We start from the raw sequence: 14,119 nt of genomic DNA on the forward strand, positions 1-14,119 counted from the left end.
ATTTACAGAGCAATGTGGTGAGAAGGGAGGTGTCATTTTTTGGTTTTACCTGACGAGCCAGGCTCCTTTATTTGTATAATGGGTTTTTGAAGGGGCTTTGAACTAACTACCTAGCAGTAGCAGTGAAGATGACTAGCTGTAGCTCTACTCTAACGTTAACGTAACCACTAACTATTGTAACTGACTGTCGTGAGCGAGTCATTTGCTGTCAGTGGACAGATCAAAGTTTTTCTATCTTCATGTGGGCGTCCATGTCGGCTGCAATAAAACACATTTGGCAAGATGATCTAAACCTGTACAGGATCATGTAGGCCTTCAAGTAAATAGATAAGAATAAACAACTGGAGCTGATGAAATGTCAGCAGACGGCAGGGAGGCACCCAGCTGACAACAGCAATGTCTGACTCCTGTTTAACCCTATAAAGCCATTTGTATCATATATGATACACATTCTCAATTCCGTTTTTCGTTTTCAGTTTAATCAATACTTGACCAAAATACTGTTGTATACCTTTGAACACTTCCCCTGTTCACCCTGGACCATATCATTGGCACTTCAAGTACATATCATACATCATACACCAGGAAGGTCGTGTAATAACATATTTTTTGATTTTTCTTTTTTATATATATATTTTGTTACAGAACTAAATAAAGGGTTCAATTTAAAAAAATTTGAATTTTCTGCCAATTCTTTCATAGTTCAGGCTTTATAGGGTTAAGGATGGAATGTTCCCATAAGACCCCGTGTTCACCATGTGTTAAGAAAGTGTTCATAAATAAAGCAAAGCTCTGGATATCTAAAATCCTAAGGTAATTCTAAAATAATAATAAAAAACAAATAAATAAATAAATTTGAAGTACAAATATAACAAAAAGTCAGAAAGAAATGTGTGGTTATTTCAATTTCATGAGTCTTTTTTTAAGAAAAGAATCTTCCCAACAGAAATCCTGTGTTTTCATGGGCCATTGTTGCAATTTCTTGAATAGTTTTTGCAAAGAAATAAAGGGAAATTTGTCCATCAGGTTAAATTAAACATGTTTAAAAAATGCCTGGGTTTCAGAGAGTTAAAAGCACAACCCTTGTGAAATTCCAAAAAAAAAAAAAAATGGTGAGAAAGCCAAAAGTAAAATGCTGTGTGCATAACAGCTGTGGCCTGGTAATGGATCACAAGCTCTTGAGCTGTTTGTGAATGATCAGCCTGCTGCAGGAAACCTGACAGCAGCTGACAGTTACATCAGTGTTTTGCAATATTTTGTGCCAGACAGGAGGTTATTTTTGGTTTTACCTGACAATGCTGGCTGGTTTGTTCATTATCTGGCCTCCACATTGCATAATAATGTAACAAATGAAAATAAATAAGACAGCATGGTGGCTCTACATTTCTAGATTTGTCATGATTTCCACCTCTCCCTACACTTTCAGCCCTTGATGGTGCCAGTTCTTTCTCAATCTGAAAGTCAAACATTCATGATAAATCACGGTTACAGGGACATCATGAAAGCTGTGTGTGTGTGTGTGTGTGTGTGTGTGTGTGTGTGTGTGTCTCACCTTAGTGGCCATGAGGAATTTGTTCCAGTCGTCCTTGTTGGCTGCCTTGCCCGGGGTTTGGAACTCCATCTTATTCTTAAGCACAGGGTAGCCTGGGAAGGGGTGGTTGGGGGGCACAGTGAACACCACGGAGAACAGATTATACGGGGAGTGTGTGTGTCTGTGTGCTTTCATTCAAGTATTAAGGTGGGAAATTAACCCACTGAAACCTGAGCTAATTCAAATGGCTTCAGCTTGCCGAGGGCCCAGCTTGCTCTGCTCAAACACACACACACCACTTTGATTTCATCTGAGCAAAATGCTATGCCAAAAGCAGATCCTGTTTTTGATACAGCACCACTGTGTCGCTTTGATCGGACTGGCTCATGAGCAGAAAGAGTGGACAGGCCAGCATGGAAACAGTTTGACGAGAAAAACCAAAGGCTGTGTATACGGGAGGCATTCAACCCTGACTGATTTACCCATCAAACACTCCTTTTACCAGTGTTTGGTGGTTTACAGATGGAAGTTCTGGTCCCTGACTATTATTTTTCACACTTTACACACCATGCTATTGAAACACTGAAATTACCTGATGCATTTCGTTTGAAATATTCTTATCTATATCCCATATTTTTTTTCCCTGTTACCAGATTCTGTTGCAATGATTCAGCATCCCCACAAGGATCATTCAAGTTTTATCTGATCTTTGAATTTTGGAATACGCAAGCTTTGATGGTGCTCAAAACAGAATGGTGGAGCGTGTGTGCGCGCGTGTGTGTGTGAGAGTGCGAGTCGAGTGTGTTACCAGTGAGGATGCAGGGCAGGGAGCGGATGCCGGTGCTGGCAGCCAGCAGCGAGGCTTCGTACGAGTTTCTTTCATCACGGGGCAGAACCTGCTCCACCCGCTGGTCCATGGAAACTGTCAGCACCCAGTCACGGATCTCCTCCCGCTGGGCGGCCTGAGACGGACACACAACACACACAACATCTGTAGCTCCTACTAGCCATAATTTAAACGGTTTACGAGCTTCTTAAGGCTACTTGGGAATGGGATTTAACAACAAAAGTAAGAAAAAAAACTAGAAGAGCATACTATGTATGATTACTTTGAAAGATGCAAGACAAAACCATGAAAGAACAGCCCAGTAGACATGCCCTGGGACACAGCATGTTGGGGGGGAGGGGGTGCAGAATGGACATGAGCTGCTTGTTGAGAGCCAGTTTGATACCAGAATCACAACGCCACAACAGAGACGAGCAAACTAGACCTGTGTACCTGTTTGACCTGTCACCACGTCAGCTTTAATACTGGACCAAGCAGCACACAAAATATGGAAAGCAGGTTTCCCGAAAAGTAAAGTAGAAAAATGATTAGGAGGGATGCCTGATGTGCAAAAATGTTGTGGTTGTTTAAGCGTGTGTGAAAGCCCATACATGCTGTGGAAGGTGCATATTTTAACACTGCAATAAAAATGTGTTTTTGTACATTATGGTGGCTCATTTTTTTTTTTAAAGTTTTCATGTCAGCGGTAAATGGACTGCATTTCGATAGCACTTTTCTAGTCTACCAATCACATGAAACACTTTTCAGTGTCTGCCTCACATTCACACACGCAAACACACTCACACACTGATGGCAGAGGCTACCATGCAAGGTGCCAAACTCCCCATCAGGAGCAGTTAGGGGGTTCAGCGTCTTGCTCAAGGACACTTGGATCGAACCAGGAACCCCCGGATTAACAGACGACTGCTCTCCCTCCTGAGCCGCGTTGCCTCTGTATGTTTAATGTGACCACATTTGCTAATCCTCTTTGCAAAATCACCCTAAAAGTGATGTGCGGCTCCCGACAGCACTGGAAGTAGCTGCAAAATTAATTGCAATTGTATTGAAATTCCAATATGGATAAATGCAATAATCAACTCACAGCTGCTGCAATTTTTGTATCGTGATGGTATATCATTATAAATTATGTATTGTGGAGCTACAGGGACGTCCTGAGCTACAGGTTGCCACAAGTAATGTAATACAACATATAGCAAATAAATGAAGAAACACTACAACCTGTGCAATTCACATATTTTGGTGAAATTCATGGCAATTGTCTCAATGCATTGGTCTTACTTTACAAGTGTGCCTTGACTAAACATCATTAAATGTGAAGAATCACTAAATATAAAGATAATTTAATACTTTTTAAGCTCATAAGTTTCTTTGTGCTTTTTAAGGTAGATTCACTGTAGAGTCTGTGCTCCTAAAATGATGTTTTTTAAAGACAATATAATATATAATACCAGTTTTTTGGACTAAACCTGCTAAGGGCCAGTGGGTTGTGCCAATAGTCCAAATCTATTAATATGACAATTGCATGTTAGAAAAATCATCAAAATGTCTTGTTAGACTCAGCTTCAGAGCCTCCCAGAGACAAAATGCATCATGCATCACATCAGAGGCGGCTCACACTGACTGGATCAGAGCTGCTTCTCAGTAAAAGGCCAGTGATGTTGTGTGGAGTGGCTGCTGTCAGCGTCTTACTGTGACATGAAGTTTGGTGGGAACCGGAACCTCAAAGGGAATATCAGTATCCTGGAAGTCAGAGCGGTCCAGAGCGTTCAGGTTACCCTCATCAATGCCCTGGAGAAACACACACACACACACACACATACAGAAGAATAATCATCAGCAATATCCCTTTTTGGAGAGTAATAACCTACTTCAGAGGGCAATAAGCAAAAGCAGAAAAAGCTGACAGAAAAGCAGTGAAAGCAAGGCAAGACATAAAGAGCACCCGGTTCACGGTGAAGCGCTTTAATGGAGTGGTGTGGGCCAGAAAGATCTCGTTTTGATTAGGTCTCATTTAGCTGTGTGACACCCAGCACTTTATATTCATAGGTCAGCCTGAGAAAGTAGCTCGACTATTAATGTTATAGAAACAGTCGATACAAAGCACTAAAATGCCTTCTTTTCTGATTCCAGAGGTGAACAGAGATCAGCTCACTCACATCAGACAGATCCAGGAAGTGGTTGAGGAAGATGAAAGCCATGTTCTCCCTGCCGGTTGCCTGCAGAAAGGAGTGTTTTGAGGATTCACTGTGGTTTGTGAGAATGAATGCTTGCTTAGATACACAGTGCTACAAGTCCAAACTTACTGGCAAAATACAGTCTAATACAGCTCAAAGGTCTGTAAAGCAAACTAAACTTTGGTGTAGTGTTTGGGTTATAGTTGTACAGGTGTGATACGAGTCCACATGGTGGTGAAACATCCCCATCCCCTGAGCTGCTAATCCACGACACTGGATTTCTATCTCTCCTTTCACTTCCATAGCAAAACAGCTCCCAAAGTAACACTTTCAGCACAAAGACCAATGCCAACAAAGCAGATTATGTCAATATTAAAAATATATTTCTCTTGTTCTCCTATTTGAATTGGAAAGTAGATCCGGCAGGTAGCACGCAGGAAACCTCTGCAAAGTCGCCTTCTGTCAGGAAGAGACAACTGGATAGTACTTTCAACAAATGACACAATGACTCATTTTTTATGATGGCATAATTAGCATAATAAATCTGTTGGTGTTGGTTTATGCGCTGAAAGTGTTATTTTGGGAGTTGTTTTGCTATGGGAGTGAATGGAGAGACATAAATACATTATTCTTGATGAGCAGCCCGGGGGAGCACAGAGCAACTAATGAGGATGTTTCACCACCATGTGGAGTCATGTAACACCCAGGTGACTATACAACACTCCACCAATGTTCAATTGTGCTTTAATTTTTCTATACGTATATATGCATTGTATATATATGTAAAAAGGGATGGGCCGGCTGATGGACTGGCCGTTGGGATGGCCGTCCAGTCGACACAGTTACCAACACAAGCTTTGCTGAGTGTGGAAACTCAGCATTTAGAACAGGTCCTGGCAGAGCTGGCGTGACTCTTTGTGTGTGTCGGTGCTCTCACCTTGCAGTCCATGCCGGCCTCGTAGAAAGCCTTGTCGGCTGGAAGCAGCTCAGTGTGACGGAGCAGGGACACAGACAGCTTAGTGGCCACGCTCAGCTGAAAATAAACACAGCACAACACCGAAGACTTTCACTGCAACATGAGCAATCCATAATTCTCGACAAGGAGAAATCAACATGTCACCACCAACCAACAATTTGGTCCACCTTTCAGCTGAAGTAGTAGTTATAAAAATGAAAAAGGATCGACTTATCAAAATTTGTTGCGGAACAATACAAATATATTCAGTATGTGTGGTACAGTCATTTCTTTTGAAAATATTGGTTAGTTTTATATATGATGCAGTCATTTGTGAAAAAACTTTAAAGGTGCACAACCGTTCAAGAATTTCATAATGGTGGAAAATCCAGTGTAGCTTATAGTAATGGTCCTGGAGAGAAGTGAAAAGAGCAAAGATAAGATGAATATGTACTCCAAATTTCATGGTGTTCCAGCTGTTGGGGTGAGAGGTCTGACTGCTTATTAAAAATTTGATTAGGTTACCAATCTGTGTTATTTGGAAACACTGAAGCAAAGTGGTGAGATATATTATTTCCTCAAGAGGCATCAAAATCAAATCAGCAATGCCTGACACCAATTCTTTCCAAAAAATTTGCTGGAATGTTTTTTAATGAAATATAGAATCCTTTTAAAAGGGTAGTAAGAAATGTAAGTCTTCACTTGACAAAATACTAAACGTCTTACAGATGTGTTTCTGGATATTTTAAAGATATTGAACAATGAACTTCAGGGAATGATTGTCTTCCCCATAATGCTTCTATTGTGATTCAGTGTCTGACATGTCAAAGTCAGCGTGGTTTTTAGCTATGGTTCAGTGTGAACACGTGACAGTCTTATCGGACCGTGAGGATGTGTGTGTACCAGCTGGTCGATGCCTTTCGCAGCCGATCGCGTGGCGTAGTAGTGACTGATCAGCAGCATCTGTTCAAACTCTTCGTGGGCTGGTGAATTGGCCTCAGCAGACTTGGACAAATTTCCACACTGAAAACACACAAACACACAAAATAAGAAAGCACACATGACTACAAAACAAAAAGAAATAGAACTATAATAGCAGGATGGATATGATGCAGCATGATTCTTGAGATGTTTATTTTGGAACCGATAAATACTACACTGATTGTGTATGGGAAAAAAGTGTTGGGAGTTTTTCCCTCATTTCCTGCATTCCTTTATCGTTTTATATTACTATAGATCATTCCCCAGCTTTTTATGTTTTGAGATATGCTGTATTTATCCCTCATTTGTTTTGTTTTTTTAATAAGGAAAAAGAAAATATTTGTAATATAAAAACGGTCTTAAAGAGGAGATCACCAAGTTTAAGCTGTAACTGCATAAAATCAAGTTTTATTTCCTATTCAATTTTATGGACTTTAGCAGACAAAGTAAGATGCCCCATCCAGATTTATCTCCATCCTTGATGTTCTCGTGCAACCTTTCAAAATGCTCTTTTTATATGAGGCCATATTAGAGTCTTTAAGACTTTAAGCTCAAAGAAAAATGTTAACAAATGTTGTGAGTTACATTTTTGTATGTGTGAAAAAAAAAGATCTGTGTTTGTATACAAGATCTGACAAAACAAAATTCAGATTTGTCAATGTGTCAACAACTACACCAATTTTTTTTCCACAGTGAAATAAAAGATTTGGAGGTGCACATAATTATTTTGTGACCAAGTGGAAAACATGTGAAGATAAGATCTAAGAGATTCAGACATCACTTTGGAGAGAATTTGCACTTGCAACTAGACAACTGCTCATATGAGAGGCTGAGAAAGGCAAACATACTTGTGCATGGAGAAAACTGTCACAATTAATGTTGTGACAGGTGTTTTGCAGTGGAATTGTCTTTTAAAGCAGCTATAAAAGTCATGCAGAGGGAAAGCAGAAAACCTTATTATAGCTGTAAAATATGCATCTTTCAAAGCATTGCAGGCTCATACAGAAAACACATACAACAGGCAAACAAAAAAAATCACTGAAAAACCCACAAAGGCTTAAATATACATGCAGACAACTTGAATTTTAACACGTTTCGAGTTGCACAAACTGCCTGCAGGAGGGTGCAATGTGAAACATGTTGCTACGTAAGGGCTCTGCATGAATATTTAAGCCTTTGTAGGGTTTTTTTGTGTTTTCTGCATAGACGTGTTACACTGATAGCTGCATATTTTAAGACTGTAATAAAATGTTTTCTGCACATTGCAGTGGGTTCCCTCCTCATCACTTTTGCAGTTGCTTTTGGCCTTTTTGGGAAACCTGATTTTCACTTTTTTGTATGCTACTTCTACAGAAACTAACAGAAGTCTTGACAATAATTTGTCTTAACTAATTAAGGACTGTAGTAACTTAAATTACAGCAGCAGCAGGCTGCTGGGAATGGACAGTATCTGTACTTGTCTATGTTTTTGTTCACTTACAAACAAATAAAGAGCGTCAGCCATCATGTTTTGCTTGAGGCTTCTATATCAGTTATTTTGTGGGAAATCCTACGCAGGACAACCAGAATAAAAACAGCAAGCAATACAACGGTAATTTTCAAGGCAGTGTGTTCATTTTTCTTCGACCATAAGTGAGATATCGGGGTACACATTCTTCACCTAAGGGCTTTAACTTGAACTAATTCTAATGTGGCATTCTGGTCAGATTATTATTAAGCATGCATGATTACCTTTAGTGTCTCAATACCATCTCAAGGGCTTTTCCACTCTGACAAGAACAAACGTTTGCGGAAAACACTAAACTGTATCACTTATAGATCTTGAATTTCGCCACAAAATAATCATGAGCAATCATGAGCCTTTTAAAGGCCTTTTAAAGACCATATCAAACTCTTTCCATACTATTGTCTTTGTCTTGGTTCTATCAGGACTACTTTCTCATAGAGAAGGGCTCAGCTCCATCTCTGGTTCCATTATGTTCATCCTCATGTTGTCCAGTACATTACAGCTAGTTTTGCTTTACCAGCAGCAGCAGGACATTTCGGAGGTCGGCCCACATGAGGTAAGACCCTGGTCCATCAGTCCCTGGCAGGTTCACTACGTCCTGGAACAGACGCCTGTAGATGTTGAAGTTCTGCGGGAAACAGGAGGAAAATAATTTAGAAATTTTCCATCACATCACAAATGGTAAGTAGTGTTCAAATCAGATAGGTGACGGTTAGATGACCACATACAATGATTAGCTAACAAACAAACTGACATTACTGATATACAAATTCAATCAGATGCCATGTCAACCATGTCTATTCATTTCTACTGACACAGCCAAGTACATTGACAAACACAATCCCCTGTTCACTGCCACTGTTAGCAAGAGCTAAGGATTTCCAAAATGGCTGCCAGACAGTTGTGCTGAAAACCTGAAGGCTGAAGGCGCCAGTGGACGCTGTCTGCAATTAATCCAATTAATAATAAAATGTCCCTCTAAATGAGTCCCAGAGGTAATCTAACTATATTTAGAGGAGTTAATATTTTGTATTTTTGTATGTTGGTGTATTTGGTTTTATTTGGATTTTGCACTGCTGCTTTAACCAGTTCTCTTTTGTGCATTTTTTTTTCTCAATGGGACTCCTAGTTAAAAGAAAAGCTAAATAAAAAAACAAGAAAGCTTACATTTTCAGGACAAATTTTGTGTGTTTCCTCCAGTTTAAATACTTACAAAGATGAACTCATTAGGAATGGTTTAAATGACTTTAGAATTACAGGGTGTCCACAAAGTCTCTTTACAGTTTAAAAAATCTATTTGCTCTATGTTCTCAGTGGTTATCAAAGTTTTTAATCACATTGCATTTGTGTATTTCAGCAAAAGATCACTGATGCCACTGCGACCATTGACGAGGCTCTGCCACAGTGAACATGGCAAGAAATCAGGTACCGTCTTGATGTGCTTCGTGCAACTAATGGTGTCCATATAGAGGTGTATTAAAATTTGAACAGCATTGATAGCTCACTGGTATGAGACTATTTATGTAAGACAAATTGTATAGAAGAATAAGAAAGAACAAAATAGACTTTTTTCACCATTTTCACATGAAAGAGCAGGTGCTAATCACAGGTGTTACTAATAACATTAATTAAAATATCCTTCCACTTAAATGTAGCAGAACCTTTCCAGTGAGCCAGCAGGAACAATAGTAGGGCCCTGGTTCTGTTAGACCGAAATGGTACAGAACCATAATTAAGCTCATTAGTAACACTTGTGTTTTCTGTACAGTACATGCTATTTCCAATCAAAACAACTGCTGTGAAAAAGGTCTACACAGGCAGACAAACACACGAATACACATTCACACCTATGGGCAATTTAGAGCGTTCCCCTGACCTGCGTGTCTTTGAACCTGGAGGCAGGGAGAACATGCAAACTCCACACATAAAAGATCAGAGCAGGGATTCAAACGTAGGCCCATCTGTCTGTGAAATGATACCAGTGAACCACAAGGTCTTTATTAGGACTTGACTTGTGTGTGCATACCTGAGGGTTGGCTGGTGCTCCATGCTGTGCATAGAGCTGCAGGGCCTTCAGGGGATCCCCCTCCTTGATGAGGTGAGTGGCGTACAGAGCCACGTACTTATGAAGAACCTTGAAGTTCTGCCAAACACAAACATACCATGCTGCTGCAGGAGATACTGACTTGACTACCATACCAACTACATGATATTCACATGATTCTACATGTATAAAAGGGCCACACACTCCTAAGAGGGCATATTAAACTTTCGAGTAAACTTTCAGGTAAGAGTGTTACTGTTTCACTGTATCCACCAACATTTTCCCACCAGTCCAAGAATTTGAACCAGCAACCTTCCAGTGACCAACATTGACTCCAAAACTATGTGAATGCCATGTTAGTGATTAATAGTCCAGTACCTGCTTTGCTGCTGTGTCCAAACATTTCTCCCACTGGCCTCTCTCTACATACATGTCCAGGGCTTCCATCACATCCACGCTGACCAGCTACACACACACACACACACACACGTCCCAGCCAAGCAAAACAAATTGGAGTCCAAATTAGAAAGTTAAAAGACAGACTGGCTGCATGCTGGGCGCTGAGGGAACATGCTCCCCCAGCTCCCAGAGATATGATATCACAAGCCGCTGCGCACAAGCTGCTAAGTAACTTTCATACATTAGCATCCAAATGGCAGCAAGGGGTAACTCTGGCAAACTCTAATTTTGACGACATCAATACACAGAGATCTTTTAAGGTGACATCAGGAGACCATGCTCACTCTGGTCTGTCTACAATTGCTTTAGAACAAAGACACAAAATAGGTGAAAGACTTATTTCCAAATTTCTACAAAAAGTAGAAATCTTTTCATTATGGTTCATGTTATTGGAGAGGAGGGGGGTGTCCAATTTGCATCCTTCTTTTTTTTAATACTGATAAAACATGCATTTTCCACTTCCTGTGGGCAGAAAACAATTTAAGTATAGCTGAGTCTTGCGCAGGTGAAACCAGAGAGCGGCTGATTGGTGCATTTTTTCTTGTTCAGTCCTAACAATGTCAATTAGATTGAAAATAAATCAGTATTTTGAGGCCACTTACAGAATCCACTTTGCCTTGGCTCTTGAGGTGCTCTTTGTATTTCTGGTCGACATAGTCCTCATACCTACCGGGAGTAAGAGGCAAATGTAGCAGGTTAGGTGTGAAAAATAAGGGAAAGTTAATCAACTAGCTGCTAATAGCTGAAGACTATTATTTTATAACATTACTCACACAATACACATTTAATTTTGATTGATTTTTTAACTATATTTTTAATGTCAAGTACTCAGTGCCATTTCCACACTATTTCATTGTTGTGAAGGTGTAAAAGCCTCTGAAACGGCACTAAGACTACGGGACAAAAAAATTCTCTATTAAAACTACCAGTTTTAATCCCAAAAAATGCCAGTATCAGCTATAAAAGACTAATGACAAGAGTGTTATTGGTGTATGTGTGTACATCAGTGAATCCAGTTTTATGCATCCCAGCATGTGTGTTTTGACTCTGGTTTTAGCTTCTGTGTATGTCTTTGATTTTTCACCAATAATTAAATATGTTTGTACCTTGGCACCATCTCCTTGGCAACTCTCTTTGCTTTGTTCCACTCTTCGCCCTCAATGAAAACGTCAATGGCCTCCTTATAAAGGTCCAGGTTCATGTAGAGCTCTGCAGCCTTTACCCCAGCACCGTAAACAGTGCAAGGGGAGGGGTGAGGACGAAAAGAAAGCAAGAAAAGCAACTAGATGAATGGAAGCACTCTTTAGATGAGACGAGGCTGAAGCTGAAGGACACAGGAGCATTGGTGAAGACACAGGTGGGCTTTGGCCTTTGTCGCGGTGTCAGACTCAACAAAAATCCAGTCACCTCCCCATTATCAAGAGCCACTTGGCTTTCTAATGGTGAAACTTAAAAAAGAAAAAAAGACATGAATCTTTGCTGAACAGCTTTCAGATTTCTTCAGCAGAAAGCTTTTGACAATTTGAAGGGGGAGCAAACAGGTTGACTTGGGAACAATACCACTCAAGGTCTAGTGGCACCAAATAACCCCAAGATGCTCGAAAATGTGAGTCTTGGCTCTCTTCCATGTGACCTGTGATTTGCTTTATTGAAGAGAGGAGGTGTGTGTGTGTGTGTGTGTGTGTGTGTGTGTGTGCGTGTGTGTTCACTCACAACGTTGTACTTCCTAAGCTGTGTGAGGCGCGGCCCAACTGTCTGGACTACCTCCACTGCTCGCTCACCACTGAGGAACTTGATGGCTATTTCTCCTGCCTGGAAAGACCAGACACACACACACGCACACAAACACACACATTAAGGACCATATGTCACACCTTACACTTACAGGACACACAAGGATTAGACACTCCATGCACTCAGTGGAAAAACCTTAAAAAATAAATAAATAAATAACTGCATTATTGTTAAAGAAAAAGCCACCAACACACCAGGTAAGACTCACCTAGCTATTCCCAATACCATTTAGTTATTATCGAATAAAAAATTGTGTCAGAGGAATATTTTCCAAATATTTTCTGTATTATTTTGGCTTATTATGGCTCTTTCCTTGACTCCTGCTTAGCCTGTTTGTTTGATGCTTATTCCTTTGTAAAATTCATCTTACTCTGGTCTTGATTTGATTTGTTTTGATTTAATATCCTTTAACTAATTGATTGTATTTGATTAGAGCTAATAATTGTCCACTCGGCAGGCAATGCACTCCTGACTCCTAGATGGTGGAGGCGCCATGATGATTTATGCAGTTTACTACGTACATTCTGGATCGAACCAAAAATGAGGAATTTTGTTCAGCTAGCCCTGCCCTAAGTTGAAAATAAGTCCTGCTCCCCTAGCCTGTATATTCTAGGCTTCAAACGAATTTGTCTGTAAAGTCTATCATTATTAATATGATTATTATCCTCATATTTACTGAGACAGGCTTCATTGTTTTGGGTCTTGGAAAGCTAATGACCAGTAAAGTCAGTTGTCAATCCATTAGTTTGCTGGTCTGTGAAGTTGCTAGCTGCTAACCAACTAGTAAACCAGCTCTAATTGCAGATCACATGAAGCAAAAGACCAGTATATAATATAACATTTATCTATCAAGTGGGCTGGCATTAGCTGATATTATGCAATTATGGATCAACATCTTCCTTAAATCCAGCTGCTGTAGGCCTTTGATTTGGACTTCTCACAGCTTTGTTATCACTTGCCAAAGGATAATTTTAGGCTAAATATTTTTAAAAATTTGCAGTAAAATGTTTGGGTTTTTTTGTCCATATACTGGCTGGCTTTACCTATCTGGCACGACCTAAATCAAACATGGCCTGCATGGAAATGAAAGCAAACTGTCAATCATGTGTAAACCATTTCATACATATAGTGTAGTTGTGATTGATTTATTTAGTGAAGGCATGGCTTTTACCTTCATCCAGCACTTTTCCATAAGGGCTATGTTTGCGATGTCCTTCACTTTGAGGTAACATTCCACAGCCCGGGAGTATTCGCCTGACTGTTCCCACTCTCTGGCCTGGTCCACAAGGCCCTCCACACCTCTGAACATACACACACACACACACACACACACACACACGTGCGTTAGTAGCAATTCTGTCACGGTGTTTTGACCTTTGTCTAACTGTACTGCCCCTCACGCCACAATAGGCCGGAATTTCTTAAGGGTGATTTTGAAAACGCTAGAATACAGGTAAGTGGTGAAATTCATTATTCTGATCAGCAGTGTCTGACATATCATGACAAATAGAAGTAAGGTTTTCCATGTTGGGCCCGGGGATCCCCAGGGATCCTTGAGGGTTTTCCAAGGGGACCACAGCAAGATGAGCAATAGATTAATTTTACTTAAATGGTTTAATATTTAAATATGCATTTAAACACAACAAATCTGATCCAGCATCATTGATTTGATATTTAAATATATTATTTTAATAATTGCAAATATAGTCTTCTTGACATTTAAAAAAATATTTTGCTACTGATTTTTCTAAAAAAAAAAATGGCATTTTCTTGTAACTATAAACTAATTGCTTGCTAATTTTCAAGTCATTTCCTGTTTATTTGATA

General features: G+C 39.9%; 1 protein-coding gene across 1 annotated transcript in view; it reads right to left on the minus strand.

The window, feature by feature from the left end:
• The window catches only part of ift172 (intraflagellar transport 172), a 58,427-nt gene that overhangs the window by 987 nt on the left and 43,321 nt on the right, over window positions 1–14,119 (minus strand). Inside the window, exons 35-47 of the mRNA XM_030047180.1 lie at window positions 13,464–13,593; window positions 12,212–12,310; window positions 11,605–11,714; window positions 11,101–11,164; window positions 10,418–10,504; window positions 10,022–10,138; window positions 8,513–8,623; window positions 6,411–6,530; window positions 5,490–5,585; window positions 4,535–4,594; window positions 4,068–4,166; window positions 2,340–2,493; window positions 1,553–1,644 (exon numbers count right to left, since the gene is read on the minus strand). Of these exons, the coding sequence (XP_029903040.1) occupies window positions 1,553–1,644; window positions 2,340–2,493; window positions 4,068–4,166; window positions 4,535–4,594; window positions 5,490–5,585; window positions 6,411–6,530; window positions 8,513–8,623; window positions 10,022–10,138; window positions 10,418–10,504; window positions 11,101–11,164; window positions 11,605–11,714; window positions 12,212–12,310; window positions 13,464–13,593 (1,339 nt within the window). The remainder of the gene's footprint in view (window positions 1–1,552; window positions 1,645–2,339; window positions 2,494–4,067; window positions 4,167–4,534; window positions 4,595–5,489; window positions 5,586–6,410; window positions 6,531–8,512; window positions 8,624–10,021; window positions 10,139–10,417; window positions 10,505–11,100; window positions 11,165–11,604; window positions 11,715–12,211; window positions 12,311–13,463; window positions 13,594–14,119) is intronic.

This window comes from Myripristis murdjan, chromosome 24 (assembly GCF_902150065.1).
Source record: "Myripristis murdjan chromosome 24, fMyrMur1.1, whole genome shotgun sequence".
Classification (NCBI taxonomy): Eukaryota; Metazoa; Chordata; class Actinopteri; order Holocentriformes; family Holocentridae; genus Myripristis; species Myripristis murdjan.